Source organism: Coloeus monedula, assembly GCF_965178545.1.
Source record: "Coloeus monedula genome assembly, chromosome: 1".
Classification (NCBI taxonomy): Eukaryota; Metazoa; Chordata; class Aves; order Passeriformes; family Corvidae; genus Coloeus; species Coloeus monedula.
The window spans coordinates 25,065,239-25,092,873 of NC_138781.1; the positions used below are offsets into that span (position 1 = coordinate 25,065,239).

Sequence of the window (27,635 nt, forward strand, 5' to 3'; positions counted from 1 at the left end):
AAACCTGTCATTATGTTTGATGAGGATTTTAAAGCATTTTTTCCTTGACACATCCATTTCCATCCTTTATTTTTATATTTTCAAAAGACCAAATCACCTCGATTGAATAACATGATAATATATAATAATATGAATATATAACATGAATATAACATAATAAATGTGAATATAAAAGATATCAAAATTGTGTCCCATTGAACTGGGGTTTACAGGGTTTTTTTAAGAAACATCTGATGTAGTTATTGCTAGAACACAAGACACCATTACTCTGTAACCAAAAATGTAGGGCTTAACAAGCTCTGGAAACCTCCTTATGACATATATTAGTATGCCTGATATCATCATACAATGTGATGTCATGGTATGTCTATGATACCATGTTGCATGTGTATGCTACCACGGAATCATATGGATTATTATATGGCTAGGACAGCATGCTAACAATAGCAGGATCTCATCAGGCCCCATGGAGAAGCAGTATCATCTGTCGATTCAGGAATACTAAATGACTCCAAGGCCCTCTTAGGTCAGGAACAATTTAAAGCAATTCGCTGAGTTTGCAGGATATTTGGAAATTTGCAAGTGACACGCAATTCAAAGGAATCCGAATAAACCCTGTGGCATTTCTATTAAAGCTGTGACTAAGGCCAACACTCCAACACTTTCAAAAGCAAAAAGCAGTTTCTGAAGTTTAATTTTGGGTGTCTGATATTGAAAGGGCCTTATTTTAATAAAGAATTGCAAACCAAATGCCCCAAACTCAAATCTTTTCAAACTGTGCATTTAAAAGCACAGGTTTTTTCCCCACTTGTTCCAGCCTGCAGAATCAGAAGATATTGCTCTTTAAGGACTTTCACAGGAGAGCAAAAAATCAGTCTTTCCTGATTCAACTCAAATTAAATTAAGAAACTGTTATTTCATCACTGTATCCTCACCAGCAATTAAGCCTTTTTTTCCTCTTCAGGATTCTTTGTCTCCTGGCCAGGTGCAGTCTGGTTGGGTCTGGTAGGAACTGGAGGTGATGTGAATTCTTTATGGCTTTACAGTGGGCTGGGTATACCTCACTCTTCCCAGGACAGGCCCTAGACCTCGAATGACAGTGGCTGGAATTAGTGTTTCCCACCAAAAGAAAACAAGCGATTAGGCTCCAGGGACAGGGTTCTGAAGGGTACCTTTCCTGCTCTCTTGGACCAGAGAGATGGAGAACAGTGAGTCGTATGTCCAGAACATCACATTTTTAAAGGACAAACCATGGTACCAAAGGGTACACTTTCCTTGTGTGTGGGGCAACATACCTATGGGCAATAAGGGAGAGGGAAGCTGGGTTATCTACAGCGGAGGTGGGTGCTGTTTGCAGGAACATGGACTGTCTCCAACAGCTCTCCGAGGCGCCTCTCCCCTAGATGGCTACGTCGGTGTGTGGAGAGAAGCAGGGGCAATGCTAGAAGCCTGGCCCTCCTGTCTGCCATGTCCTCACAAGTGGTGTGAGGAAACAGGGACAAACCAAAACCTCTGCCTTTGGGCAGTCTTGTCCTTATTTAACCATGAAAGCTTGGTCTCGTTCGTCTGTTCTGGAGCTCTCCCTGTTCTTCCTGAAAGAGACAGGACTAAGCAGGAGCCTGGTGCCCTCATGACAGTTGACCAGGCTGCTACGGGGCTGACGGCCAGGCTGCAGTGGTGGTGATGGTGAGGCTGGCCTGGGGGGGATATCCTAGGCAGCTTAGAGGGTGATGGCTAAGGCGTTGTGAGGCTGCCAGCTGCTGCCGTGAGGATGGTGGTGGGGTTGCTGCCTCGACTGTCGCGGGGCTGACGGCTGCTGCCATGGGATGGTGTCAGGGATGCTGTGGAGGGTGCTATGGATGCTGCCTGGGCTGTCGTGGAGCTGACGGTGAAGCCGGTGTTGTTCTGACAGCCGGGCGGGCAGCCGCGCAGCTGCCGGCTCGGCTGCTCCTGGGGCGAAGCCTGCGCCTCTGTGGGGCTGACAGCGAGGGGAGCACCGACGAGCTGAGCGACCGCACTTCAGGCCGGAGTTGCTGGGGGGCCGGGCGGGGACACTGAGCCGGCCCCTCCACCGCCACCTGCCCCGCGACCCCCGCGGCCCCGCCCCGGTCCCAGGGGCGGCGGCGGGGGTGTCGCTACCGAGGGCGCGCGGGCGGAGGAGGAGGAGGAGGAGGAGGCGGGAGGAGTAAGGCGGCGGCAGCAGCAGCTCTCGGGAGGAGCCTGTCCACCGTGAGACAGCACATTCAGCCGGCGGCGGCGGTCCTGCCGCAGCGGCGGGCGGGACGGCACGGCACAGCTCGGCTCGGCTCGTCACGGCTCTGCTCAGCACGGCTCTGCTCAGCACGGCTCGGCACAGCTCGGCTCGGCTCGGCAGGGCGCAGCTACTGGCAGCAGCCCCTCAGGCAGCGGGGCATCCCTCTGCTCTCCCGGCGGCGAGCGCTCGGTGAGAGCTGCAAGGCGCCGGGAGCCGCTCCGCATCTCCCGGGCGCCGGCGGAGGTGAGGCACCCGCGGGGGCGGCGGGGCCGGGACGCGGCGGGGCCGCGGCGGAGCGGGGAGCGGCGGCTGCCCTTGGGGCCCGGCGCTGGCGGCGGAGGAGCGGGGCGGGAGTCACTCCGCGGGATGCGCAGCGGCCGCGGAGCCTGGTGCGGCCGCCGGAGGCGCTCCCCGGGTAGGCGGGCCGGCTGGGCGAGCGAGCATCCCGGCTGGGCGAGCGGGCATCCCCGGCTGCCCGCGGGAGCCGGCCGGCCCTCGCCGCGGGTGGGCTCTGGCGGCCCGGCGGCTCGTCTGCGGGAGGGCTGCGGTGAGAGAGCCGCGCCGGCCTCGGCACCTGCTCCGGTCCCTGGGGCGCATCTCGGCCCCGGCCGCGAGTGGCGGCCGCGAGTGGCTCCCGGCTGGTGCCTGAGCGCTGAACAGCTTAAAGCAAAAGGGGGTGGTAAAAGTTTTTCATCTATAATTCTTCACACAGGTGGAGCGGTAGTGGGTATACTCAAGTCCAAGACGACATAGGACAGTAAATAGATCTTTTCCCCTTCCTAAGGTTTTCTCACCTAAAAGGGTGAGAGAAGGAGGGAGTCAGCCACTGGTAGTCCACTGAAATAGATTTTCAAAAGGATGTTATTACAGTTACATCATCCCAGGAGTCCCCCATGGTTGGCAGAGAACATAAGGCCCCAGATTTCCTAGACAAAGCCCCTGTTTTAAAGACTGGAACTAAGTTTGTTTTTCTGTCAATATTGCCATTGACAGAAAGTACAGATTTGAGCTATAAATGTGTATAACATAAGGCTTCTCAACAGATCAAGCAGTCTAACCTGCTGATATAGAGGGGATGAGATGGAAGGACCTGACATGAAGTTGGCATGTGGAAGTCGCTTCTGAATGAGGACTTTAATTTACATTGGAAATTGCGCTAAATATCATGAAGCACGGAACTGCAAAAACCTATTTCAGAATGGAAATCCCAAGTCCCAGGACTGCCTGTCTCCTGATAGATGGTGTTATCAGAGCAATTAGGGAATTTAATTTCTGTTACTACCAATGTGTTTTGTCAAAGTGCCTCATTTGTTCTTGCTAATTTAATGGGGGAAAGTTACATTCTGATTCTTTTAAGCTCTTTCTTTTTGGTTTTTATTTTCATTTGAGATGGCATTTCTAGTAACATTTTCCACAGTTAGTGAAGGCAGATAAAATTCCATTTATAATTTCTCTGCAGCATTTTTCTGCAAGAATGGGTTTCTTCAACACAAACCTTGGGGCTGCATCCAGATCTTCTCCCCGTGGGAATGCTCACTCTGATAACCATCCTCTGCTTTGTTTTCTTTTCCCAAAATCATCCATTTGTAGTCCATAAAAATACAAAATGTGTTGCCCCTTCTCTACCTTCTTTATGAATAGACTGTTTTGAAGGTTGGGACTTGCCATCATCTTCCTTGATAAGGGAGACTTCTGAGGGCCAGGTATGTGGAGATCCAAAAGATTTTTTAGAGTTGGATTGGCTGGATTTCTCTGAGCTCTAAGCACCTCTGCCTCAAATTAGTCTACCACAAAAATGCACTAACTGTAGTGCTGCTGTATCCACAGTTTAAGGGGAGGAATCTTTAAAAGAGTAGCAATAAACCACACCCATCACATGCAGTAATTATTGGAAGTTTGGAAATGTGGCTACTCAAAGAATAGTCAGGGAAATATTCTTTTGTACCCCGAAGATCTTAAATTAAGAAGCTGACCTTTCAGCTCTTTCTATAGAAGGAAGGGGAGTGAGCTGCCTCCTTTGTGATGCCCTTCAGTGGCTATTTTTTTCATGATTGAAATGCATTTGTTTTCCAGTGTATTTTCCCAACTTCAGGTTTCTGGTTCCTGTTATGCCTCCCGTAGATAAAAGCTTTGCTTTAGCAGCTGTCTTCAGTGTAGGTACTCTAAATGATGCAGCAAGAACTTACCTGCCTTATTTTCAAATAAATTAACGGATCAAGTCTCTTGGTCTTCTTTACTTTTGTAAGACAGGTTTCAAGAAGCATTCCTTGATGCCATCTATTTTCCTGCCTGCAAGAAGAGAGAGGAGGAATACCAGGTAGAGCTGCTAGCAATGGGTTGTGTTAGAGGTCCCACCATTGCAGGATACTGGACAATGATGTGTAATGGGCTAGAAGGGAAAACGATAAGGGATTGAAAGAGAAAAAACATGAGGGTATAGAAAGGCAGTGTTGTTTTTAGAAGCTTCACTTAACTCCTGCTAATGATTCAGGTAATCGTGGTATCTTTCAGCTCTTCCAACTTAACTTCTCACAGAGCTTTTAAACATATTCATGGTCACTCTCTAGGACTGCTCAGGCTTCCTAACCAGGGCTATGCCTCCAGTGCTCTGTTGAGCTCCTTTGGCTTGGTTTGACCCAGCAGCAGAAGCAGTAATTAGGAATCTTTCAGAGTTACCAATACCTAGTGCCAAAAGGAGTTGCTGCTTGGAGGTGGTGGTGGGATGTTAACAGAATGATCCTCCTTGTGCTATCCATGGGCTTTAATTTTCAGAGAAGTTGGAGGGAAGTAACACTGCAGTTCTCACTGAGGCACACAGGGCGATTCATACCTGCAGAGATACGGTCTCAGGCTTTCTGCAGCCATACTCATTCTTAGTGCAGTACTCATCTGGTACTCTGTGATTTTTATTTTAAAAACCTTAGATGAAACATAATGACTTTAGATGTAGTCTGTGTTTAAAAGGGACATTTTCCAGCTGAACTACTGATGGAATATGCTGGCAAAGTGGCCTCAGTACAGATGCAACTTGTGTTAGTAAAACTGTGCTTTTGCCAGTGCAGCTTATTTCTGTTCATTAGAGGAATGGAAATCCTGCAGGTGAGCACACATTCATGTGTCCATATGGGGGCTTCCTTTCCAAATGAGGGCTCAGATGGTCTTCCCCTCAGCTGTTTGTAAGCAGGCAGAAATGGTAATGCAGGAATGATACTGCTTAACAAAGAGACCCTGACTCAGTCTACATCTCAGATCGATGCAGTATGTCCCTTTTGCTACCTGGTGATAATCCATCTAAAACTCTGCTAGCTCTTTTTTGTGAGAGATGACATTGGGAGCTGTTGTTTGCTTGGCCATTTGCAAGCACTCAAAATAAGGCAGTATACATGAGCTTGCTCCCCCAATACTGTTCATTTTATGTGGCATCATCTTGCCAACTTTTCTGGGAAAATGGCTACTTCCAGGCAGATGGGAGGAGCTGCAGGAAGCTGTGAAGCAGACTAATGTGTGAGCCACTAGGTCTTACAGTGATCATCTGTGACAGGTGATGTACCAGCTCCTCCTGAGCTTAAAACTATACCCCTTCCTTTTTTACTGAGCTTCTTCAGCACCTTTTGTTGTACCTTTTGAGGCAAAAGCATTCTGATGAGTGTCTGGGAGTGCAGTGCAGCATGGGGAAGGCATGGAGCAGGAGTAACAGTTTCTTGAAGCTTTTTGTGGGCAGCACACTGTAACTCCATGCTCAAGTTTAAGGACAGAGGTCTTAGCCCTATCAGTGCTGACAGTAATAGGAGTTTTTCTCTGACTTCTCTGGTGGTGAACCTAGCCTCTAGAGTGATGGCAGAAGCCAGCTGTCATCACTGTTTGAAAGCCACGATACTTCTCCAAACGCTATTGAAGGAAATGAGTTTTGCACTGACTTAACAGAGTTTGTATGAGTCCCTGTCTGACTGCTGCATTGACTGGTGTGCAGATATTTGTGTTACCTGATGAATAATAGCTGCCTAGATGTCTCCTGTGATTCTTGGGTCTTAAGAGTAAAAGTCCATGTTTTATATTTAATACTTCTCCCATGCATGTGAATCAGCTTACCTGATCTGGAGAGACAAGTTAGATCAACCTGAGGAACAGACCTCCTGGGAGCCCTTCTGGAGCAGTGCAGATCTACCCTGTGGGTTCCCCAGGTGCTGGCTGACTGTCCCTGCTTGGCCCTAGAGTAATTCATGAATAATTTGATAAAAGGAGAAGGCCCATTTATTGCTGCTCTGCAGAAAACAATTACAGAGGGAATCTTTTCAAGACATAACATTTTGTTTACAGTGGTATCTTTTCTTCACATTTCCTTTCCCTCTTGCTATTGTTCTTTGAGGCTTACTTACCCTTTTCTCTTTTCCTCAATAGTTTTAACATCACATTCCCTGCTCACTGGCTTTCCCTTCTCCTCCCCTTTGTTTTCTCTCCCTAGCAGAGAAATTATATTAGTTCCTTGTTTTCTCCTTCCATCTATGATGTGGTACAAATAATTCCAAATCCTGATCCTCAGTTACTAATTTTTCACTTCAGCCCAGCAGAAAGATGCAGTGTGTTTTGTGTTCAAACAATGGGGAGTTATAGCAAGGCAAAGACACAAAACTGCCTAGTACGATTAAATATAACAGAGTATTTATTTCTTATCAATTTATATCACTTTATATCAAGCCTTCCTTGATTCTAATATTTTCAGGCTGAATTTGACAGAAAAAGCTATGGTATGTTAGTACTGTAACTATGCTGTATTAGTATTGAAAGTTAGTCACTATAGGTCTTAGACCACATGCAGGGAAAATATGGATTTCCCTTGCCTTAAACTATTCAGCCCTTCCGTTTTGTATCCATTAACAGAGATCTTAGCTTTTAAAGGGCATGGACAGCTGTATTAAATCCCTACTATTCAAGGCATGCCCTTGTTTCATGTTTTGCACATTAGGCCACCACTGTTAGGATCAGAGTGGTTACCAGGTCACTTGGTAATTGGGGCAAAGACATTTCGAATTATTGCTATTGTATATTTCCAGAAATTAAAATATTTAATAAAACAGGGTTACAGGAAAAAAACCCAAACCAACCCAGACTGTTTCTAATGTTTTCTTATATTTGAACCTGTCATTCCCGGTTTAAGGACTGTTCCACTGACACTGAGCTTTTAAAAGAATTTCTTCTCAGATTCTCACAGCACAAAGTTGGAGGACTGTCTAAACTCATGTGACTTGTTTCATAATACATGTTTATCTTCTCTTTAAGTAATATAAAAGATTTGCCGTTTTTGTTAATCTCACTATTCAAAGTCATATGACATTGTTGTTTCTTTCATCAGTTTGTTTCTAGTTACATGTTGAGCAATTGCTGAACCAGAAGGTGGTTTGTATCATAATTCTGAAGTATTTCAGATCTTAGCTCGCCCTTAAATGAATTAATTCTTTGTCCGTTTTAGCTGTAATTGCTCACAGAGCTTTGTCACACGCTTATACCACTTTGTTACAGACTATCCACTTCTTCATTGCCTAGGAACACAAATTACTTCTGCAAAAACCAGGGAAAAGATAGTTCAGGTTATATGCACTTATGACTGTAAACTGTGTGGTGCATTGAACAGTGAATGGCTTAAAAATCTATAACCTTTTGGAATGAAACAAGAAATTTGACCTAAATCATACCCCCTAGTGTGCAGTTAGCTATTCATGTACATAATCTGCTGCACTTGGCAAAGCCTGTGAGTGTTGTATTCTTGCCTTTCACTGTCTCCACAGTAGTAATAATAATACAACAAAAATTGTGCTGATGGGATAGGAGGCTATTGTACTGGAGACAAAATAAAAAAAAAAACGGTGATGCCATTCTCTCTTTGTACTGAAAGAGCCCATGGGAAAACTGTCCCTTTATTTCCCACAATATTTTCTTTTTCACAGAAAGTTGAATAGCAGGAAAACGTAGGAAAGCCTTGTTTCTCAGCCTTTAAGGGCCTCTGCAAATATATTAAAAACACCTTGTGCAAATTCTGTACTTTGTCTGATAATTATAAATTAAAGAGCTTTAGGATTTTTCCCATATGTTTAAAGCATAGATCTCAAAAGGTGACAGTAAATTATATTCTCTGTAAGGGGCTAAGATGGAAAACCCCCCATGTTTCAGCCTTACTACTGGTGCTCTCCACACCTTTTAGGGCAGCCTTCATGTACATAACCCTTATTGGGTTTTATTATTTACTTATCAATAACTCAGGGGACAGGGAAGTAAAAAACTCTAAACTTCCACATGGACAAGCATATGTGTTTTTGAACAAAATTATAGTAAAATGCAGCAGTAATATTAGTTACTACTAGTATTGATTTTGAAATCTTTGAATGGAGATCATGTTTCCTCAGTGTTCATTCAATAAAGTTTAATTAAGTTTAATTTTTTCCCCAGAAAGTTTCTGATCTCACCAAATCAAGGGATGAATCAGGAGTAAGTATGATTAAAGTTGTTGGCCTCCCATTTTTTGTGTTATTTTTCTTGAGGTAGTGTGTGCATATATATATGTCAATAAGAAGGCTGTGCTTTCTCCTATCACATAATGACCAGTTTTGCTAAATGATTAACTATTACCCAATTACTCCTGGGTTCTCTCTGGTGATACGTCAATGATCTGTAGAGTTTTAAAACTACGTTGTACTCTTAATCCTCAAGACTACCTGTTGGAAGCTGTTTAACAGTTTGATGTGGCTGAAAACCAGACATGGACCCTTTCTGATTGCCTTGTGGACCTTCAGTGGTCCACAGCCACTAGTAAATGTATTTTGACAGCCACTAGTAAACGCTGATATATTTTCCAAAACTACCTATATCGCGTTCCACATTTGAAGAGAGCTGGTGGTCTCAAACTAATGTCTTGTTCTCGAATTCTGGAGCCAAGGTCCTGGTGGAGTGGGCCATTCACTGAGGCTTGCTTCTGGAGGAGTTTGCAGTGTGCTCTGGGGATGTGATTGCCCCACCATGTAGGCTGGGCACTTGTTTGCTTTTGCTCTCAAGTCAGCCCGTTTGCCAAACTTGTTCTTAGTGGAAGCCAGGGCATTTGAGAGATATGTGCGTGTGTGGGAGAGAAGAGCTCATGTTCAGTCAGCCTTGCCTTTGTCGGAGGCTGTGCTTAAAGTGCAGAGCATGCCCACATCTTAAACCTGGGATGCATTCTTTAGTTCCCCAAACTGGAAGTTCTTATAGTGCCTGGGAAGGTCAGCTGCATCTAAACCCACAAAATGGTGTGGAAACAGAAACTATAATTGCTGTCCTCAAAAATCAGTTTGGCTGTCACCTAGCTCTTGAAACACAGGCAGTCTCTAAAAACTCACTTTTTCTCCTTTTTTCCCCTTTTCTGGTGTGTTCTTACCCTTGAACCCCCAGACTCAGCCCAGGTGTCCTCTCCCTGTCTCTCCAAGGCTGCTCCATCTAGTTCACATTCCTTGAGCCCATCTGCCAGATTCTGTGCTCCATGTCGAGTTGCATCTGACAGCATCTGCTCCTGCTTTTAGTGGACCCTGGTTTTAATGGGACTCACCTGAAGTAAAAGGAGTCTCAGGTAATTTTTGCCTTTGCTTAAAGAGATATTTGCCTTCATCCATGCTCTGACCAGCAACCTATGTGTCTTCTGCAGTAGGTGCCTTCCCAGTCTTTCCCACTGAAGCTGCTCCACATAAGTCTAAAGTATTAGTTTCTTTGGGTGCAACAGAGCATGTGGGAGAAAGAGAAAGGACTCTTCAGCACCTTGCTTCAAATGCTCAGAAAGAGGAGTCTTTGGCTCCAGACACTCAAATACAGCATTGTATTATAAACTAAACAGTCGCTGCCTATAATATAAACTAACCCTGAAACAAAGACTAGAACCCAGGGGCCTCTGTTAGGGATTAATGTTCGCTCTCTTGCATCTGCTTTTTCTGGTCCAATGAATCCTTGCAGAAAAGAAATTAATAGAAAATAGCTTCAGTGGTTAAAAATGCAATCTCCATTCCTCCAGTCCTTCTCACCCATTAGCCAGCAGTCACTCTAGGAATGTGGATTTCAGTTTTCTCTAGACAAAAAAACTCCAACTCCCCCCAAAAACCCCCAAACAAACCACAAACAAACAAACAAACATGTTTCTCCTATTTGGGGAGAATGCTTTAACCACAGAAAAGATAAATGGAAGACATAGATTCCTTGGTTCTTAGTCCTCTCTCATATTCAAATTCTTTGCAGATGTCCTTTAAATTATACTATTAGACATCTGCATTTATCATCTTGCCTTGTTACCTGGACGTACCTTTTTTCTCTTCTGTTGATCAACAGGAATGGTTGGCTAAGGCAGGCTCTGAGCATTCATCTTGCTTAGTTAGTATAGCCAGATAAGCCCTGGGAAGTACAGAGGGAGTGGTAGTGTTGTTTATTCTACTTTTTGAGAACTTTCTGTATATTTCTTACAGCCAGCGCTCTTCCCTGCTTGTTAAATCTATAGCTGTCTTGACTTCAGAAATGAAATCAATGTGTAATGTTTTTAACCTAGTTACATCCTTACATACATCAGCGGCAAAGCAAAGCGTATTTTGTTATAAGAAAGAAATGATATCTGGGTAAGTCTTCCAACAAAACCTGTGTGATGGCAGCATAGCTTGTTCTTTGATGTCTCTCTGGCAGTTGTCATAACTGGGTTAAGAAGCAGACACTAGAGCATGCATTTTTCATGTTTGGGTAAATGGCTTTAAGTATCACGTTGCTGGCCATGTACCACTAGGGTTATCTCAGGAGGAGGGTGGAAAAGTCAGAGGGGTTAGTTTTACCCCCCATATGGAATGAAAATACATATTTTAATGTCTGAAATACTTTCAGGATGGAGAAAATGAGTCTTTGTTCCTCTTCAGGAGAGACTAGTAGACATCTTGAAGCAAAGTTCTATGTTAGGTTTTAGTAAGTCATTAAATTTACCCCTGGGAAGCACTTTGGTACTTTTATGATGAACAAGATATTTTATATAGGTTTTGAAGAAGTGGTCATATCAATGATAGCAGCAGATATCACTGACATCTGAGCATTGTATAAGAAATACATAGAAAAGAAAGTGAAATCAAAAACATCAAAATACAAGGCTCTTATTTTTCTAGATAAGTGACCTGCAGCTTGAGGTTTAGATTGTTACCTCTCTCATGTTATCCATCTCTAAAATCTTACCAATTTACAGCTTGCATTTGGCTGCCTTTTACTGTCAGAAAACATCTTTAAATTATCCTGCTAGGTCACAGAATCATAGAACAGCTGGGGTTGATAGGGACCTTTGAGATCATCTAATTCAAAGCCCCCTTCAGTGGATAGAGACACCTTTCACTCAGAGCTCCATCCAGCCTGGCCCTTAAACACTTCCAGGTATGGTGCATCCACAGCTTCTCTGGGCAACGTGTTCCAGTGCCTCACCACCATCACAGTGAAAGTTTTTTTTCCTAATATCCAACTTAAACCTACTCTTTTTCAGTTTGAATCCGTTTCCCCTTGTCCGGTCACTTCATGCTGTTGTAAAAAGTCTCTCCCTCTTTCTTGTAGGCTCCTTTCAGGTACTGGAAAACTGTAATTAGGTCACCCCAAAGCCCTTTCTTTTCCAGGCTGAACAAATCCAAATCTCTCAGCCTTTCCTCACAGGTGGTGTACTCCATCTCTCTAATCAACTTGGTGGCCTCCTCTGGACTTACTTCAACAGGTCCATGTCCTTTCCTGTGCTGGGACCCCAGAGCTGGATGCAGTGCTCCAGGTGGGGTCTCACTGGAGCACAGTAGAGGGGCAGAATCCCCTGCCTGACCTTGATGGCCACACTGCTTTTGGTGCAGCCCAGGACACATTTGACTTTCTGGGTTGTAAATGCACATTTCTGGGTCATGTCCAGCCTCCCATCTGCCAGCATCCCCAAGTCCTTCTCAGCAGTGCTGCTCTTGATCTGTTCATCCTGCAGTTCATCTCTGGAGCAAGCTGGGAAATTCACAGAAAGTAACACAGTGCAATGAGGAAGACCAGTTAATGTGTGGTGAATGTAGAGTCACAACATTTGGAATTTCGCTGTGTCCATTCCCAGCCACATACAGAGCCACGTATGGAGTGCTGCGTGTTACTGCACCCAAACAGTAAAAGATAACAGAGACAGAAGCTAATAGAGCAGGAGGTGACCAAGAATGCTTAGGAATCGCTTCTATATTACAAGATCTAAAACTTGTCAAGCATGCAAGTGGTTGTTATGTTAGAAACATCTGCTCTTTGTAACTGGGGCACAATTCCTGAGTCAGATTCCTGGGAAGTACAAATCAGTATTGGCTGCTGCATTGAGGACCCTCTCACAGCAGCACATCTGAGATCACTGTGCAGTTATAACTATGCTCATTAAAGCTTATTGAGAGAAAATCCAAGAAGCTTGAAAAGACCTATTTAAAATTCAGTTTTCTTTGAGGTGATACATGCAATTGGTTTTGTGGAACTCAATATAAAGGGAGTGTGTTTGGTGCAAGATGTGCAGCAGTTTTGCTAGAGTGACATGTTAGTATGTAGTCCTCAAGTTCATTCTACTCATTGCTGTAATGTTGTGTGTTTCTTGCTCATCTCCAGTGAGTTGTTGCCAGCAGCTTCTTCCCTTCAACCTTGATGGCTCTTCCATGGCACTAGGTTTGTTGGAATTGAAATGACCATGGTAAATTTAAGAGACTAAAGGGGCATGAGAGAAAGGGATGGCAAGAAGGTGTTGCTTCATTGACTGCTCCTGGTGCTGGAAGAATGGGCAGTAGTAGAGTTCTGCTCACATGATGCTTTGTGGGGGCCCTACAATTCTGCTGAAACTGAGTTAATTTTGTAGTAGGGCCATTATGGAAGAACAAGACTGAAAAGATTAAATGGTAATAGATTGTAAGGGATGTAAGAGCAGTTGTGGGTACATATCTTATACCCTGTCAGCACTAAAATAAATAGGCTAGAGATGTGCTGACCTGTTGCATAGCAACCAGGAAGAAGCACGGAACCAAATCTCTGGGTGCTTGTGATTTGTAAACCTTTACAGAACAAAGTACAAGACCTTTGCCCATCTGTTAGAAATGTTCAGAAGCTGAAGGATAAAAATGGTATATTCCCTGAAATGTAACACTTGACAACCATTTTTATTTATAGATAAATACACAGATGCAGTGTAAAAAGCCTGACTGTTTTGCCTCAAGGTTATATGGAAAAAATACTTAGTCTCTCCAGTTTTACTTAGTGTTTTCCTGAATTCATCACACACAGGAGATTCCTTTAAATACTGCAAATGCTAAGTTTTTGCAGCTGCAAATATTTGCTCATTGTTGTGATCTCGTAAACATTGATGTGCCCATTTAGCAAAATTATTTATGTTATTTGACTGAAGTCAAGTGCAAATTCTGATGCATGATGAAAAGAGGCACTCATATTTATGCAAAAATTGCTGTTGAGATGCTTCTAGCCCCTTTTGCCCATTTGAAGTGTGTTTCAAACATTATTTTCAAATGAATGCAATGTATTAGAATGCATTTATACTAGGGTAGCAACTCCCTCTGGTTTCTTGCAGACCAAAGACATTTATCTGCTTTGTACAGTTTCATAATGTGCATGCACACTTTACAGTTGTAGAAGTCATAGGTAGATCTCATGGGAATTTTTTTCTATTGTAAAAATACATAGTATTCCTAACTGTAGGAAAGATGCTAATTTGTACCAAGTAGAGATAAATATGGTACATGATAGAAATGAATAAATTTTTTTCCAGTGGAACACTTCATATGTGAGAGTTTCAATAGTAATAGTACTCCCACTCTATAAACCCATTCTTTAAAACCAAAATCACTGAGTAATATATTTTATTGGGGAACATCCTGTGCATTTCACACGAATACGTTTTGCAGTTTTGGACTCCAGTAACTGGCTATTTATGAAGGCATATGAAAAATACATGTACAGCATCTCTAAATATTGGATGCTGCCTATTTTTTTAAAGAAGTATATTAATGAATCAATTATTTATAATTAGTTACACAGGATGACTAATGCCATATGTAACAGTATTTAATGAACCCCTTGGTAAGTGCAATGGAGATAATAACGAATAGGACAACACAGGAAGGCACAAGCCAGGAAAGACCTCAAGGCTCATGAAGGGCAAAATTTCTACTCCTTCTGGAAAATTTCTAATCTAGTGCAGCCTACTGAATGAACAGTGTGTAAAAATCCCGCAAACACCAAAAAAGCAGTAAAATTCGTAGGCTTTTTTTATGTCCTGTTAGAGTTGGAAAGTGAGGTTTCTTTTGAGATGAGCTTAGGGAAGGCATGCAGGCGAGATGCTGTTCTAGAAAATAGAAATAAAAGGCTTGAAGAAAAGGGAGATCTTATATATTGTTTACTTCCTCTACTTAAAAAGTGTGCACTGTTGTAATTGTCTTTTTATTTTATTGTTTGTACATTGGACATTTTGGACTTATTTTTTCCTGTATTTAGTCCAACCTATGTACATGTCTTGCAACTCTTTGTACCTATCCTTCTGATTTTGTTACTCTAAAAAGTATCAACTTATTGGTACTGAAATTCAAGTAAACCTTTTTAGATACCTGTGGCTGTTTCTGCTCTTAAGTGCTCATATAAATGTTTTGAAAAAATATCTGCTCAAATGCTGTGATATTGATCACTGATAAAGACCTTGTTGCTTATAGAGCTGTGGTAAAACTGGCCTGTACCTGTTAAAGTACTTGCACGGCTTTTAGTCCAGTCGAGGATAAAATGCTGTTGTTTGCATGTTTATATTCTTACTGCTACCACAAATGAAATTGTTGTGAGATGTTACTACCTGTGGGATGAGCTTAGTGGAGTAGTTTGGCATATGTTCTGTACAGCAGAGAAGTTTGTGCAAACATCATTACTATTTTTAGATTAATGTAAATTGTCTTTCAAATATCTTGTTTCATACACTGAGAAGCTAAAAGGAACTTCTGGGAGCATGTTAAGGACAGGATTGTTCTCACCCTGTCTGAGACATTTACAATGGAGATTTCTAGAACTTAATGTAGATCACTCAGGGCCCTTTATCATCATTAGAGAGGAACTGGTGACTTTGGGGCATGCTTAATCTTAGCTGCTTTTAAACGTCTGCTTTAGGAAAAGTGGAATCACATCCTAGGATACCCAGACTCTAGATTTTACCTATCCTGATGGTAGGGATAGCTCTGCATGTACACTGTGGGCATCTAAGGTGCTGTGAGCCAAGCCAGTAGATGGTGATGTCCCAGAAATCAGTCTCCAGAAGCCAGCACTGCCTGTGCACAGGCCTGGGTAGCTGCCATCACGCTGGCTCTGATGTGTAAGTGGAATCAACTGTATTTCCAAGACTAAAAGGGGTCTCTGAGGCATGTTTAATGCACATGGGGAAAACTGACATCTTGAAATAGAACACTCTGTTTCATTAAAAGTCATGCCATGAGGAACCAGCTCCTTTCTTCAGTATCTCAAAGAAAGGAGAATTTTCTCTGAGTATTGGGAGTTCAGGCAGGTGCTCTCTGTGCAAGGTCCTGGTACAAGAACCTATGGTACCATGTGTGGGAACCTCTTCTGCAGTGGGAGGACTCTCTCTCCCCTTTTAAAACCATGACAATAAACTGGGCTAAACAAATAAAAATTGATCTAAAATCTAAGATTATGCATCTCCCTTGAAGAGGGAAGCCCCAGGGTGTTGCCCTACTATGAAAGTTATTTCTACACTTACTCAATGTTCAGTGTGTTTTTTCCTGTGTGTTCCTTCTCCTACACAAGGGATTTAATTGCTTCAGTACAAAATGTGCTCCTCAGTGATTCCCTCTGACCAGTGCCTTCTCCCAGGCTGGAGATTAGGTCTTGCATAAGCCTTGGGCTGTCATCTGCGCCACAGAGAATGTTTAAAGTAAATCCTTTTTACTGTTTACCTTTATCTCTCTTGGTGTAGCATGCCTTTTGGCACTCAGAATGGCATTTATTAGAAATTTGCTCTCAGTAATGAACAGTGTTAACTCCATGGTTAATGCCAAGCAGAGTGATAAGTACACTTGCCTCCTTTCTTGGTAGCAGCTTGCTGGCATCTGAGAAAGGTGCTTACATACCCTTGGTGTTCAATTTGTGCTAAAATTGTTAACAGCCAGTCTGCTGGTTGGTAAGCTGTCTGGGGGGCTCAGGCATGACTATAATATATTCAGGATGAAATATAACTGAGCTCTGGCAACATTCTTTGAAGGGAATTTAATACATCATCTTTACTGTATGTAAATCTATTTTGTTAAAAATAGAGCAAAGTTATAATAGGATTTGATCACCCTGACTGGAGCATTGTAAAAACGGGGCCAGGCACTAAACCATTGATGCTCAAATCAGGGGAAAAGCTAGTTAGCTTCCCTGACATAAAGGGAATGAATTTTTAGAAAGCCATTCATTGATATCTGACAAACAGCTTGAAAGGGATGCCAAACCCTCAGGGTTTCTGTCAGGAGCCTTAAAATGCATTTGCATATTTTTTGCATAGAAACAGGAGCTCTCTCTCTGTTGCCAAACTGCAGAACTAAAAGGATGCTAAAACTCTATCTAGTCCAAAGGGCTCTGAGGGGTAACTTCATAATCAGAATACAAATGTGTGCAACAGATTAGGAAAATGACTTCAAATGGGATTTCAGTCATATCTAAGAGAGACACAGAAATCCTGAACAGATTGGTAGGCAAAACACTACCTGCACTGCTACTGAAATATTTTTTTTTTTCTCTGGGCATTTCTCATTTAAAAAATAGTTCGCTGACGTCTACTGATCACACAGATTAATGTTGTTTGAGGTGCTACTGCTTAATTCTCTTGACATCAAATGCAATTTTTTTCTGACAGTTTTGCTTTTCCCCAGTTGATAGCAATACTGTTGTGAATAGGATGAGAGTGATGGAGGAATAAAGAAATGGTGGTCATCCACATGCAGCCAGTGTATCCAGTGGTCCCATTGTTTGGCAGCTGAATGTTCTTCCTAGCTATACCATTTGCTGTGGATTGAACCAGGGTGGATTGAACCCTGGCCTTGAAAGGGTGCCTTGCCAGCATGGGCAGCTCTGCTGAAGTGCAGAATCTGTAGCAGTGTGAGCTGCAGTTTGAGCTGCTCTTATGCCTGTCCTTTTCATTAAATGGTTTCCTTGTCTGATTCCAGATGTTATTCTATTCTTTCCTAAAAGAAAAATGCTTGCAAAGACAACAAAGCATTTGGGGCTCAGATTATGCTTAATGTGCAGGTGATGTTTTCTTGGCAATATCCTCTGTGTCACAGGCTAACTATTCCTTTATCATTTTGAGGAGGAAGCTGATGGCTGCAGAGAAATCCATGATGTGTGAAAGTGCCATGTAATTTTTAGCACGTAATTTTACTCTCTGGTCATCCACCCACCCAGGCCGTAATGTGAGTAGAGTTCTCATTATATTAACGGAGAGTTGACATTCAAATTTCCCATGCATCAAGTGAACAATAGACTTCCATTGCATATACATGGCACTGCCATTGATCTGATTGATTTTGAGCTGCAGCAGTGGATACAGTTGGTGATGTGTGAACAGGAAAGACACAGTTAACTCTTTTTGTGAATGGCTACGTTAGTCAGAACTGTCTTTGAAACAAAGTCCTAATAAGAAAATCAGTATTGATACAGTTAGATTACAGTTCGTAATGGTTATATGTTAGAAAATCAATAAATAATCTGTGATTTAAGTTATGGATTCGTGCAACACTGGTGGGGTTTTAAAACTGTAGAAAAAGATTGGATTCCTGTCTTCTTCAAAGATCTGGATCTATATCTGTATAGTATGACTTTTTATTTCCTTACCTTTCATTTTTAAGGCTTGTGTACATCAGCTTAGGCTGCCAGAGATTTAAAAGACAGGGTATTTGTGGCTTCACATCTCCCTCCTAAAGAAAAATGGGTTTAAATGGTGGAAGAGGTCTTTCAGCATCTCAGAAGAAATGGTTTTGCCCAGTTTGTGTGGTTGGCATGAAATCAGGATTGTTAGGCATATCTCCTGCCTCATAGAAAGATGGTCTGAGCACATGACTGTTGTCAAAGCAATGTGCTGCTTCATTAAAGACAAACTTAGATTTGCTGGGTTGTGTGATTTTGCTCCTTGTCTGCAGCCACCTGGGGGAATGGCCCAGCTTTCCCTGGAAAGGGTGGAGGAGATTCCTGTGCAGGATAGCTCATACTTCGGTGAGCCAGAGGGGTGCATGTGTGAAAGGTACTGAGACTGAGCTGATGGTCTGTCTGGGACTGTGTTGGTGTAATGGGGGATCCCGCCTGGCAGCTGTGCAAGGCACCTGCAGAAGCAAAAGCTCTCCCGTTTCCATTTTTTACAAGTAAAAGTATTACTTGTCTAAGAAATATGGGGCTGTTTGGGGCAGATCTCATTCTGATACTTGAAATATATTTGTGGATCTGAGTTCTACAGTCTGGCAGAGATGCTGAAGATCATGAAAATCAAAAGACTTTAGCTTCACTTTGAAAGCATTAAAGCATTATTTTGAACAGCAATAGGTTTGCTTCACAAAGGTAGTTTTCTAGTAGAGGTAATCTGAAAATATATTCCACATTTGGTGATACTCTGGTCTAATTTCTTGAAATGAAAATTGCGAAGAAAATGCTCCTCTTTCTACAGCGTCAGTATAGTCCAAGGACCAGTGCTTATATAGAAATATATTTGCTGCAATTTTAGAAGCCCTACTTTTGATATAATTAGCTATCTTTTTTTCAGTAAATAGGGAAATCATTCAATTTTCATCTTGATCTCCATGCTTTTGTTTCCAGCAGAGTCAAAATGTCAGACAAAAGTGATTTAAAAGCAGAACTTGAGCGCAAAAAACAACGTTTGGCTCAGATAAGAGAAGAGAAGAAACGGAAGGAGGAAGAAAGGAAGAAAAAAGAGGTAAATTTGCGAAACCACCTTTTAGATAGCCCATGCTTGCACAAGGGGCTTGCTGAGGTTTTGACATCTCAGTGTTGTATGCCCCAAGGTATCTGTCATGTGGAATGAGATCCTCAAACCCACGTCAGACTAACCTTAAAGTCAGAAAGCTTATTTTTAGTCAAGAATGTTGGGGTGAGGGAATTGCTTTTAAAACCATGGCACTGTCAAATGACAACAGTTTAGACAACATGATGTGCATGTGTATGGAGAAAGAGAAATTGATTTGCCACAATGCTTTTTGCTGGGCTCTCGTTCAATGCAAAGGGAGTGGAGAGTGGGAAAAGACTGAAAGAGGACTCACATTTTTTTCAAGCCATTACAATCTAAATATGTATTTTTGTACTCTGAAGACTAGTTTGATTACTAGCTAAGGTAACAGATTTACAATTATTATTCTCCAGTAAAGTAAAATATAATTGCAATTGCATTTTCATCTTCTGGCATGGGTGCATCTTTCAGTTCTGTTAAAGTTTGATTGACATATTAGTTTATTTGTCCTTGACAATATGCATTAGGTTTTTCATTAAGGGATTTGTACTTCTTTTTATTCAGTCACTTAGTGGAATAGAGGTGAGAATTGACAGGGAGTGGATATTCATTTTCATGCAAAGTCAGAGAAGCATTAAGTGATTATGCTTCCTTTCCTTCAAATGTCAACACTTACTATAGTTTAAAGCACCTGTTATCCTTTACTAATAACTGGTTTCCTTTTAAACTGACACTTTAATATTGTACATGAATTTCATGGAATTACCGTGGAAATGTGATGTGATCCAAGAAATCAGCATTCCAGTTTTGTCTGTCTTTTTAATCTCTTTTCATCTGAGCTACATTTGTGCAGTTACAGCACATGCCCCAGTGAGGCTTCTGGAGTCACTGGGGAAGTCCTCCATAAGCAGACCTTTAAATGGTAATGCTTTCAGTGTTGGTTACTAAAGAACTAGAGGAAAAGGGGCCAAGCCTGTGGCTCGAGGGAGCTTTTAGGTTCTTTTTCTTTGTCCCCTGACTCTGACTTTATGCCTCGTGGAGATCTTGTGGTGGTTGGAACTTTCCATTGGCCCCGAGAGCCATCTCTACAGATAATGCTACAGTGCATAACTGTGTAAATGGGCTGCGCTGTGGTGCCAGATGGGTCCAGGAGTGAAGGCTGACACTCCCAAAGGTGCTTGGCCATTCACACTGGTGCAGGAGAGCTGTCCACAGCCCTGCATACTGTGAGATGGTTCATGTGAAGAGCTGAGCACGGGAATATGCCTGGACCTTGACTGTAAAATCAGTATTTCCTGGCTGTATCCAAACTGAAGAATGTGGAGATGCTTCTGAATTTCCAGGTTTTCTGTTAGTGCCTGCACCAAGATCAACACCAGTCTGAGGAGCTGTACAAGTCCTCACTCTGTTTTCAGCAGAAAGGACAACCTCTTTGCAGGATTCTGGCTAATGTAGGTGCACCTACTGTTTTTAGATGCCCATAAGTCGGAGTGGGAGAAGGCTGATGTGTGGAAGCTCCAAGGAGGTGGAGATAGCTAAGCAGAGAGGGAAGGGTCTGTAGTGGGCCAAGGGCTGCCAAAGTCCTAGTTTAGAGATGTTAGTTCTTTCCTTTGCACCTGTTAGATGTTGAAGTCAATGAGAAAGTATTTCTTTTCCTAACAAGTGCTTGGGACCAAGTGTAGGACCTTAAGCTACATCACTGAAATCCAGTGAAATTTTATGCTTGATCCCTGGAGAAAGGGGCCAGTTTTATTCAGGGTAACGATACCTGTTCCTCTATGGACAGCTTTTGTTAGTTGAATAAGTTGCGCTTAATGAGTGAGAGGCAGAAAATTTCCATCGTTGTCCTGTAAAAAATCTTGCAAATATCCTTGCAAAGACTTATTTTACCATCCATTTAGGGTAAAATACTTTTACTGATATATACAGTATGAATTATCTAAGTTATAGATTACCTAAACATATCAAAATGAATTTCAAAGTGTACCTAAGCAGTAGCGCAGTATATTTCCACACATGTAATTGCTCGAGCTGATTATATATGAAATAATTGCTAGAGCTGATTATGTATGAAACAAATTGTTCTGTTTTCTTCTGGTTTAACTCAGGCTGATCTACAGCAGAAGAAGGAGCCAGCTCAGGAAGATTCTGACCTAGACCGTAAAAGAAGAGAGACAGAAGCTTTGTTACAGAGCATTGGTATATCCCCAGAACCACCTCTAGGTATTTAAGAGAAGCACACTGTAAAGCATTCAACTCTGCCACAACTAATGCTTTCTTTCTACTAAAGCATGCTTGGCTTTTTTGGTTTTTGGCTGTATTAGTGAAGTGAACTCTTCTGTTTGAATGCCTGCCATACCATTCACATATACAAGCTCATGGCATTTTGAGTACTTGTCATTGCCAAAAACATCTGTTTCATTTCTTCAAGAATTTTTTATGAACATAATGCAGGTTGATTTTGCATACCAGCAGTGATTTCTTTTCTGATGGACTGTTTTATCTTCTCTCCCATCTATCTGATGACCCAAAAATATAAGTGCTGTACTTCATTAGCCCCAAGTTTTGTTTCTAAAATTCAAATTAAGAATTTGTAAGGAAGGAGGAGCATAGTCATGTGGGAACTCCCACTGAGTTTCTTCTAAAATCAAGCAAAACTGGAGAAGGAAAATAAAAAAAAAAAAACCAAATCACAAATAGAAAAAAAGTTATCAACAGACACTATTGTAGATTTTTGCTCCGGTTTCATGTGCTTGACTTCTTTTTTGGTTTTGATGTTTTCAGTTCTAGAACCCAAAGTCTTCAGTTTAAAAATACATACAGTATCTGAGTATGGGTTACCTTGATGAAGATCTGCCTCATTTATTGAATGGTCCTAAAGCAAGAAATCCCTCCCCTTCCCCTTCCCCTTCCCCTTCCCCTTCCCCTTCCCCTTCCCCTTCCCTTTCCCCTTCCCCTTCCCCTTCCCCTTCCCCTTCCCTTCCTTCTCTTCCCTTTGGAATCATTCTCGCTGTTTTAGCTGAAATCTTGGCCTCTCTGGAGCTATCAAGCCTTGTCACTAAGTTCATTGTGACTGAATCTAGGATTTTACCCCGAGTTATTCTTGCCAGTAATATACAGGAAAAACTTCAAATTTGATGAAATAGTTAAGGTTTTATTTAGGAAAGCACCTTATACAGATGCCTGGGTGCATATGCAAGTAGGTAGTGACATTCTGAATTGGAATTTGAATTAATTAGTTGCATCAACCAACATTTATTGAGAAAAATTACTATTTTTATAAGTTATGGTAGAGTGACTGAAGCTTTTAGACACCACTTCTCAGAAGAATTGCCTGACAAGTAATGGTTAGGTTATTTTTATGAATAATAAAATATTTTTTTTTAATTATATCATGATACAAAAATAAGGTCCAAGATAAAATCAGATATATTTTTAATGTATAAAATTTAAAATACTCATTTTTATATAAGAATGAGTATATATGTCCTTATCATTTTATTAACTAAACACATATATTCATGTTGCAAATTATCAGGTTTTTTCTTAGTTAATTTTTTTTGTATTTGGTACTGTCAAAAGAACATGTAAATTTGCATATAAGATGATTCCTTTTGGTTAAAAATAGTATTGTGTTCTCTTTTGTTCCCTTTACATACACTCCCAATTAATATACAAAGCAGGCTTTAATTCCACCTTCACACGATGCCAGGTCTCAGTGTGAATATGGAATATGTAAACAACCAGACATACCTGTAACCTGCCAAAGGGCTGTCACAAAGATGAATTCACTTTTCATGCTGAAGTCATTTCTGTGACAATCTCTAGGGAGAATCTGCATTAAATGTTTGACCACATGGAAAATCCGAATCTCTTGACAGGTCTGTCATTATACATTGTAAACCATAACAAAGTATTTTAAAGTTTTCCTCTTTTAAATCTATAAAAGAAAATGGATATGGTTTAAACCAAATGGGAAGCTTTGCTTTTGCATTAAACCCCCTTTTTGTGTTTTATTCAATGTGGCTGCTTTGAAAAATATTTGCATTAAATCTTGACTGGAGCCATCTCTTAATTTTTAATATTTTTGAAAAACCATTTTAAAAGAAATCAGGGTATTTTTACTCTTTTATTTATTATTTCCTTGCTGAAGAGCTTTAACTCGGGCTGACCTTGAGCTATGAACTTCCTTTCCTGTTTCAGGAAACAAAACAGCCTTTGCATGAAATATGCTTCAAAAGCCCTGGCAAACCAAAGAGAAAATCATTTCAAGAGCTTGGGCAAATAGTGTCTAAACCAAGGGAAACTTTTCCTTGAGTGTTGAAATCATGTCCCACCCAAAATGGAAATTTTGTATGACCTACATTGCTTAAGAAAACACAATCACCAAGCAAACTAATGTGTATTCTCAGTATCTTTGGGAAATGATTTTAACTTAGCTGGATTTCCTTATTTAGCTTTTATTTTTGATGTCATTTCCACACTGCAGCCTTGGAGCATATCTGATGGACACTGGCTTTTGATTTAAATTCAGAATTTGAAAAGTGTGCTTGTTCTGTTGCCTACTTAACTTTACCAGAAGAGTTCACTTAGTTTTTTGACAAGACAAGCCCCTGATATTTCTTCATACCTTTAAAATCTTTTGCAAGTCAACTTCAAACCAGACTCAAGAAAACAAGTCCTATTTTATTTCCACAGGTATCTTCTCCATTGATTAGCTGTAAATTCCCATTGGGCTTTCAGTCCTGTCTAAATACATGTCAGTGGTAACACTTCCAGAAGATTTAAAATTCACTTGACTCTCTTCCTTTTCTTTTTCTTTCCTTCCTTATTTGCTTTCACCATTTCGAACTCTCCCACTCATTCATCCACTATCATTTTGGTCCATTGGTTTTGATTTGTCTGACACTGCTCTTCATCAGTGCAGTCGCTGCATGTGTTAACATGGGATACCTGTTATTTTCATTATTTAGTCCCAACCCCTATGTCTCCCTCTTCGAAATCAGTGAGCACACCCAGTGACGCAGGCAGCCAGGATTCAGGGGATCTGGGACCCATAGGAAGGTAAGACAAAGAGTTAATGGACTTGAATAAATATGAGGTTTTTTCACTTTGCTCTTACTTCCCCATTTTTTCCTTTTCTGCTGTAAATAAGAACATGCTGTATCAAATGTGTATTTTTGTTTCTGCATTGTCCGCTGTGTGTTACCATCCAGTAATACTGGTGTAGGAGCCCAGAGTGCCGAGGGGATTTCTCTGCCTGTTTTTAAGGGTTCTTACCTCCCTGAGCAACACTGTTTTAACCTCCAACCTTGGAAAAAATTACCAATGATCAGACAAGAACTAGAAAATACAGTGGTGTGAATTAGGTGATAGACTACTATGTAAGATTGTCACAGGGTGAAAAGTTTAGAGGTCTTGGGCTTCTCTTTGTAGTAAATAGATAAGAGTAAAAAATATCAAAATGGAGGATTGTTGTTGTTCTCTAAACCTTCTTCTCCTCCTTCTACTACTCCATGTTCTGCAGTAAAAGTAATTTGGAATGATTGGATAGAGAATTCCACAGTTCCTGCCCGTGTTACTGAATAATTGGTAGGAAAATGAAGACAATATACAGTTTTAGTAACCATTGGTTAAATTATCTTTAAAAGGCTGTGTAAATCTTGATAATGAGAGACTTCTCTCCTGCTTTCTGTGCTCTATGCTGTACCTGGGTCACGCTAGTGGCTCTGTTCCTCTGATAAGACTTAATAAACAACTATCCAGCAGCATTGAAACTCCAGGAAAAGTCTCGGTTTATCTTTGAAACTCCTTGCAAGGACTTTTAGAAAGTTCTCTCCCATCAGGAGGGATTTGATTTATGGCACGGTTCAGTGTCATACTGGTCTCAGATCTGAGGCAAATAAATGCATGCAGCAAGTGGATCTTAAACTCTGAGCCTCAGACCTTGTAGTGCAAGCAAGAGCTGAATTTTCACTTCTAAAATGGCTTACAGAATGCTCTCATGCTGTTTGGAAATACACTAAAATCAGGGGGATATGCCCAGGGATAGAACCTGTTATTCATGTTGAGTTATCTTTGTTCACATAACCAGTCCCCTTGGAATTCCTCCCCCGTGTAACACCAGGTTACCTCAGGTTCCTGTGACTGCTCTTGGCAGTGTGTGATGCTGACAGTGGCAGAGAAGAGCTTGGACAGGAGCAGGCTGAAACATCCCAGGACCCACTGGCAATTCTGCCTTGGAAACTCTGGAGAGTTTCATGCACAGTGGAAGGGAAGGGGCTCTGTTCTTGTTGGAAGGTGGAATGTGTGTGAGGGATGGAAATAAGAGTAATCTTCTTATTTTTGTTTCCATGGTGGAAATAAAAAATGAAGTGGCAATCCCAAACCAATTCCTTCTCTGGAATAGAAAAGAAAGGAGAATGTGAGGATGCTGCTGGTAAAGAAGGGTATGTTCAAGCAAGAAGAGGTGCAAGCAGCTATATTTTGAGAAGTATATGTATATTTTGAGGAGTGTAAAAGATGGATCCTAATAGCTCTTTTTGTATGACACTAATTCAACATAGAGCTGAGCTGCCAGCTCATCCAAGTCTGTGAGCCAAGTCTCTGCTAATGGCTTGAAAGCATAGTGATTGCTTTCTGTAGTTAGCCGTGCTCAGTAGACATCATACCTCTCCAGACACAGACTGTCATGTGACGGAGCTTCAGGTCACCAGATTTCATGCCACACCAGCCTGCTGCTTAGAAAAATCACACTTCCATGAGCAGAAGGTATGCTGTGTCCCTTTCAGCCAGATGCAGACACTCTCCCTTGTGGTGTGGATGCTGCACAGCTGCTATTAAATCAGCTCAGCGCTGCTCCCAGGTCTGCCCTCTAGAAGAAATGGATTATGTTAAGTTAAAAGCCCTAGCTTGTGAGATGTAGCAGTTTAAAACACAGTAAATAGTGTAATGCTGTCTTCATAAGTAAATGCAGTAGATTTCAGCAAGTCAAAGTACTCTGAGTAGAACAAAAATCGTTTTTAAGCAAAGTATAGCCTGCTGTTGAGGATGAGCTATTTACCACAGTCCTACGGGAAGCTCTGACAAAGGTGTGTGGAGACTTCTAAACTCCTGCTTTTCCTCTGAACCTTAGTGGTGTAACTTTTTTACCATTAAGGTAAAAAGGCTGTTGGAAGAATTTATTTGGCTGTGACCCATGCTAGCACTTTGGCTCTCTGTCAGCAACGAGCAGTGAAAGCACATGACCATGTGTCCTTTCAGAGGAGAATGGAGTTTGTCCCCTTCTTCTGAGCTCATGACGCACTGCATTGTGGCCTTTCGTTTTGGATCCATTTTCTGGCTTCTTGTGGCCATACTAGGAATTCAGTGGGAATCCTAAGACCTTGCTTGTATTCTACCAGTTTGCTTGGCATCTTCTCAGGCTTTGAAAGGGCTGTGCTGTGTGCCAGGAAGGCTGCTTGCAGATGTTTGCCTGGAGCGATTGGTTTGTGGTGATGGAAATATGGTAATGTCTGGTCCAGGCCCTGGGGAATGTCTGTAACCAGTGGATAATATTGAGTGGCAGTTAGTCAAAATAGTGTCACTGGGTGCAGGTAGATGTGCTCAGTGTTTGTGTGAACAGGTGCACTCAAGCCTGCATGTGTCATAGAGTGGTCAGACTTGGTGAGAAAGAATGTTGGTAGTACTGTCATCATGGTGGGTAAACAGGATGAAACCACCTCAGCTGTTTTCTCTGAGAGGTGCCCAGACCATACATCTAACTTATTTTGACTACTGCATATATTATTGCCTGTTTTTCTGTATAAACAAGGTTATCCTGCTTCATTTTAATGTATCTTTCCATTTCACTCTCTGTGATAGAGAGGATACTTTTGCTGGATCCCCTGTCATGCCATCATGCTTGTTAGATCTTTCCCTTTTCCTTATTCTGCTGTGAATTTTCTGTACTAGGCTGAGGTCAGGCTTTAGAGGAGAGCAGATTAGTTTCAAAGCTGCTAATGCCCCCATCTCGGTGATCACAGCTTGTCCGTCGTTGTTGCTGCTAACTGCTGCAGAAATGATGAGCTCACAGAGCCTGGCAGAAATCCTGTGGGCAGTCTGATTGCTCATTGCTGAAGTGTTCCCCAGAGGAAGATGATGGATATTTAAAAAAAAAAAAAAAAAAGCTGTGAAGACACAGATTTCAGCTCGTTACAGGTGAGAGGCTCGGTTGAAAGCTTTGAAGAATGCAGGAGATCTTCATGTGTTCCCATAAGAGGGAGCAGATTCTGGTACAGAACTAGGTTGTGTTCATACTTCTTTGAGTTGTTGGTTCTTCTGGTAGTTGTCAGACTTAATCCGTTGGTCCCAGTATCACCAAGTATATTTGAGATA

The 27,635-nt window shown here is 41.8% G+C and overlaps 1 protein-coding gene across 6 annotated transcripts in view; it reads left to right on the top strand.

The window, feature by feature from the left end:
• Positions 1-2,189: 2,189 nt before the first annotated feature.
• Positions 2,190-27,635, top strand: part of DYNC1I1 (dynein cytoplasmic 1 intermediate chain 1) — a 187,328-nt gene continuing 161,882 nt past the window's right edge. For 3 of the 6 annotated variants that reach the window (XM_082302412.1, XM_082302413.1, XM_082302409.1), the window contains exons 1-4: positions 2,190-2,497; positions 19,112-19,229; positions 21,368-21,482; positions 24,233-24,323. In XM_082302412.1, the coding sequence (XP_082158538.1) occupies positions 19,122-19,229; positions 21,368-21,482; positions 24,233-24,323 (314 nt within the window). In that variant the 5' untranslated portion in view covers positions 2,190-2,497; positions 19,112-19,121. The remainder of the gene's footprint in view (positions 2,498-19,111; positions 19,230-21,367; positions 21,483-24,232; positions 24,324-27,635) is intronic. The other 3 variants (XM_082302411.1, XM_082302410.1, XM_082302414.1) reach the window with 3 other exon arrangements.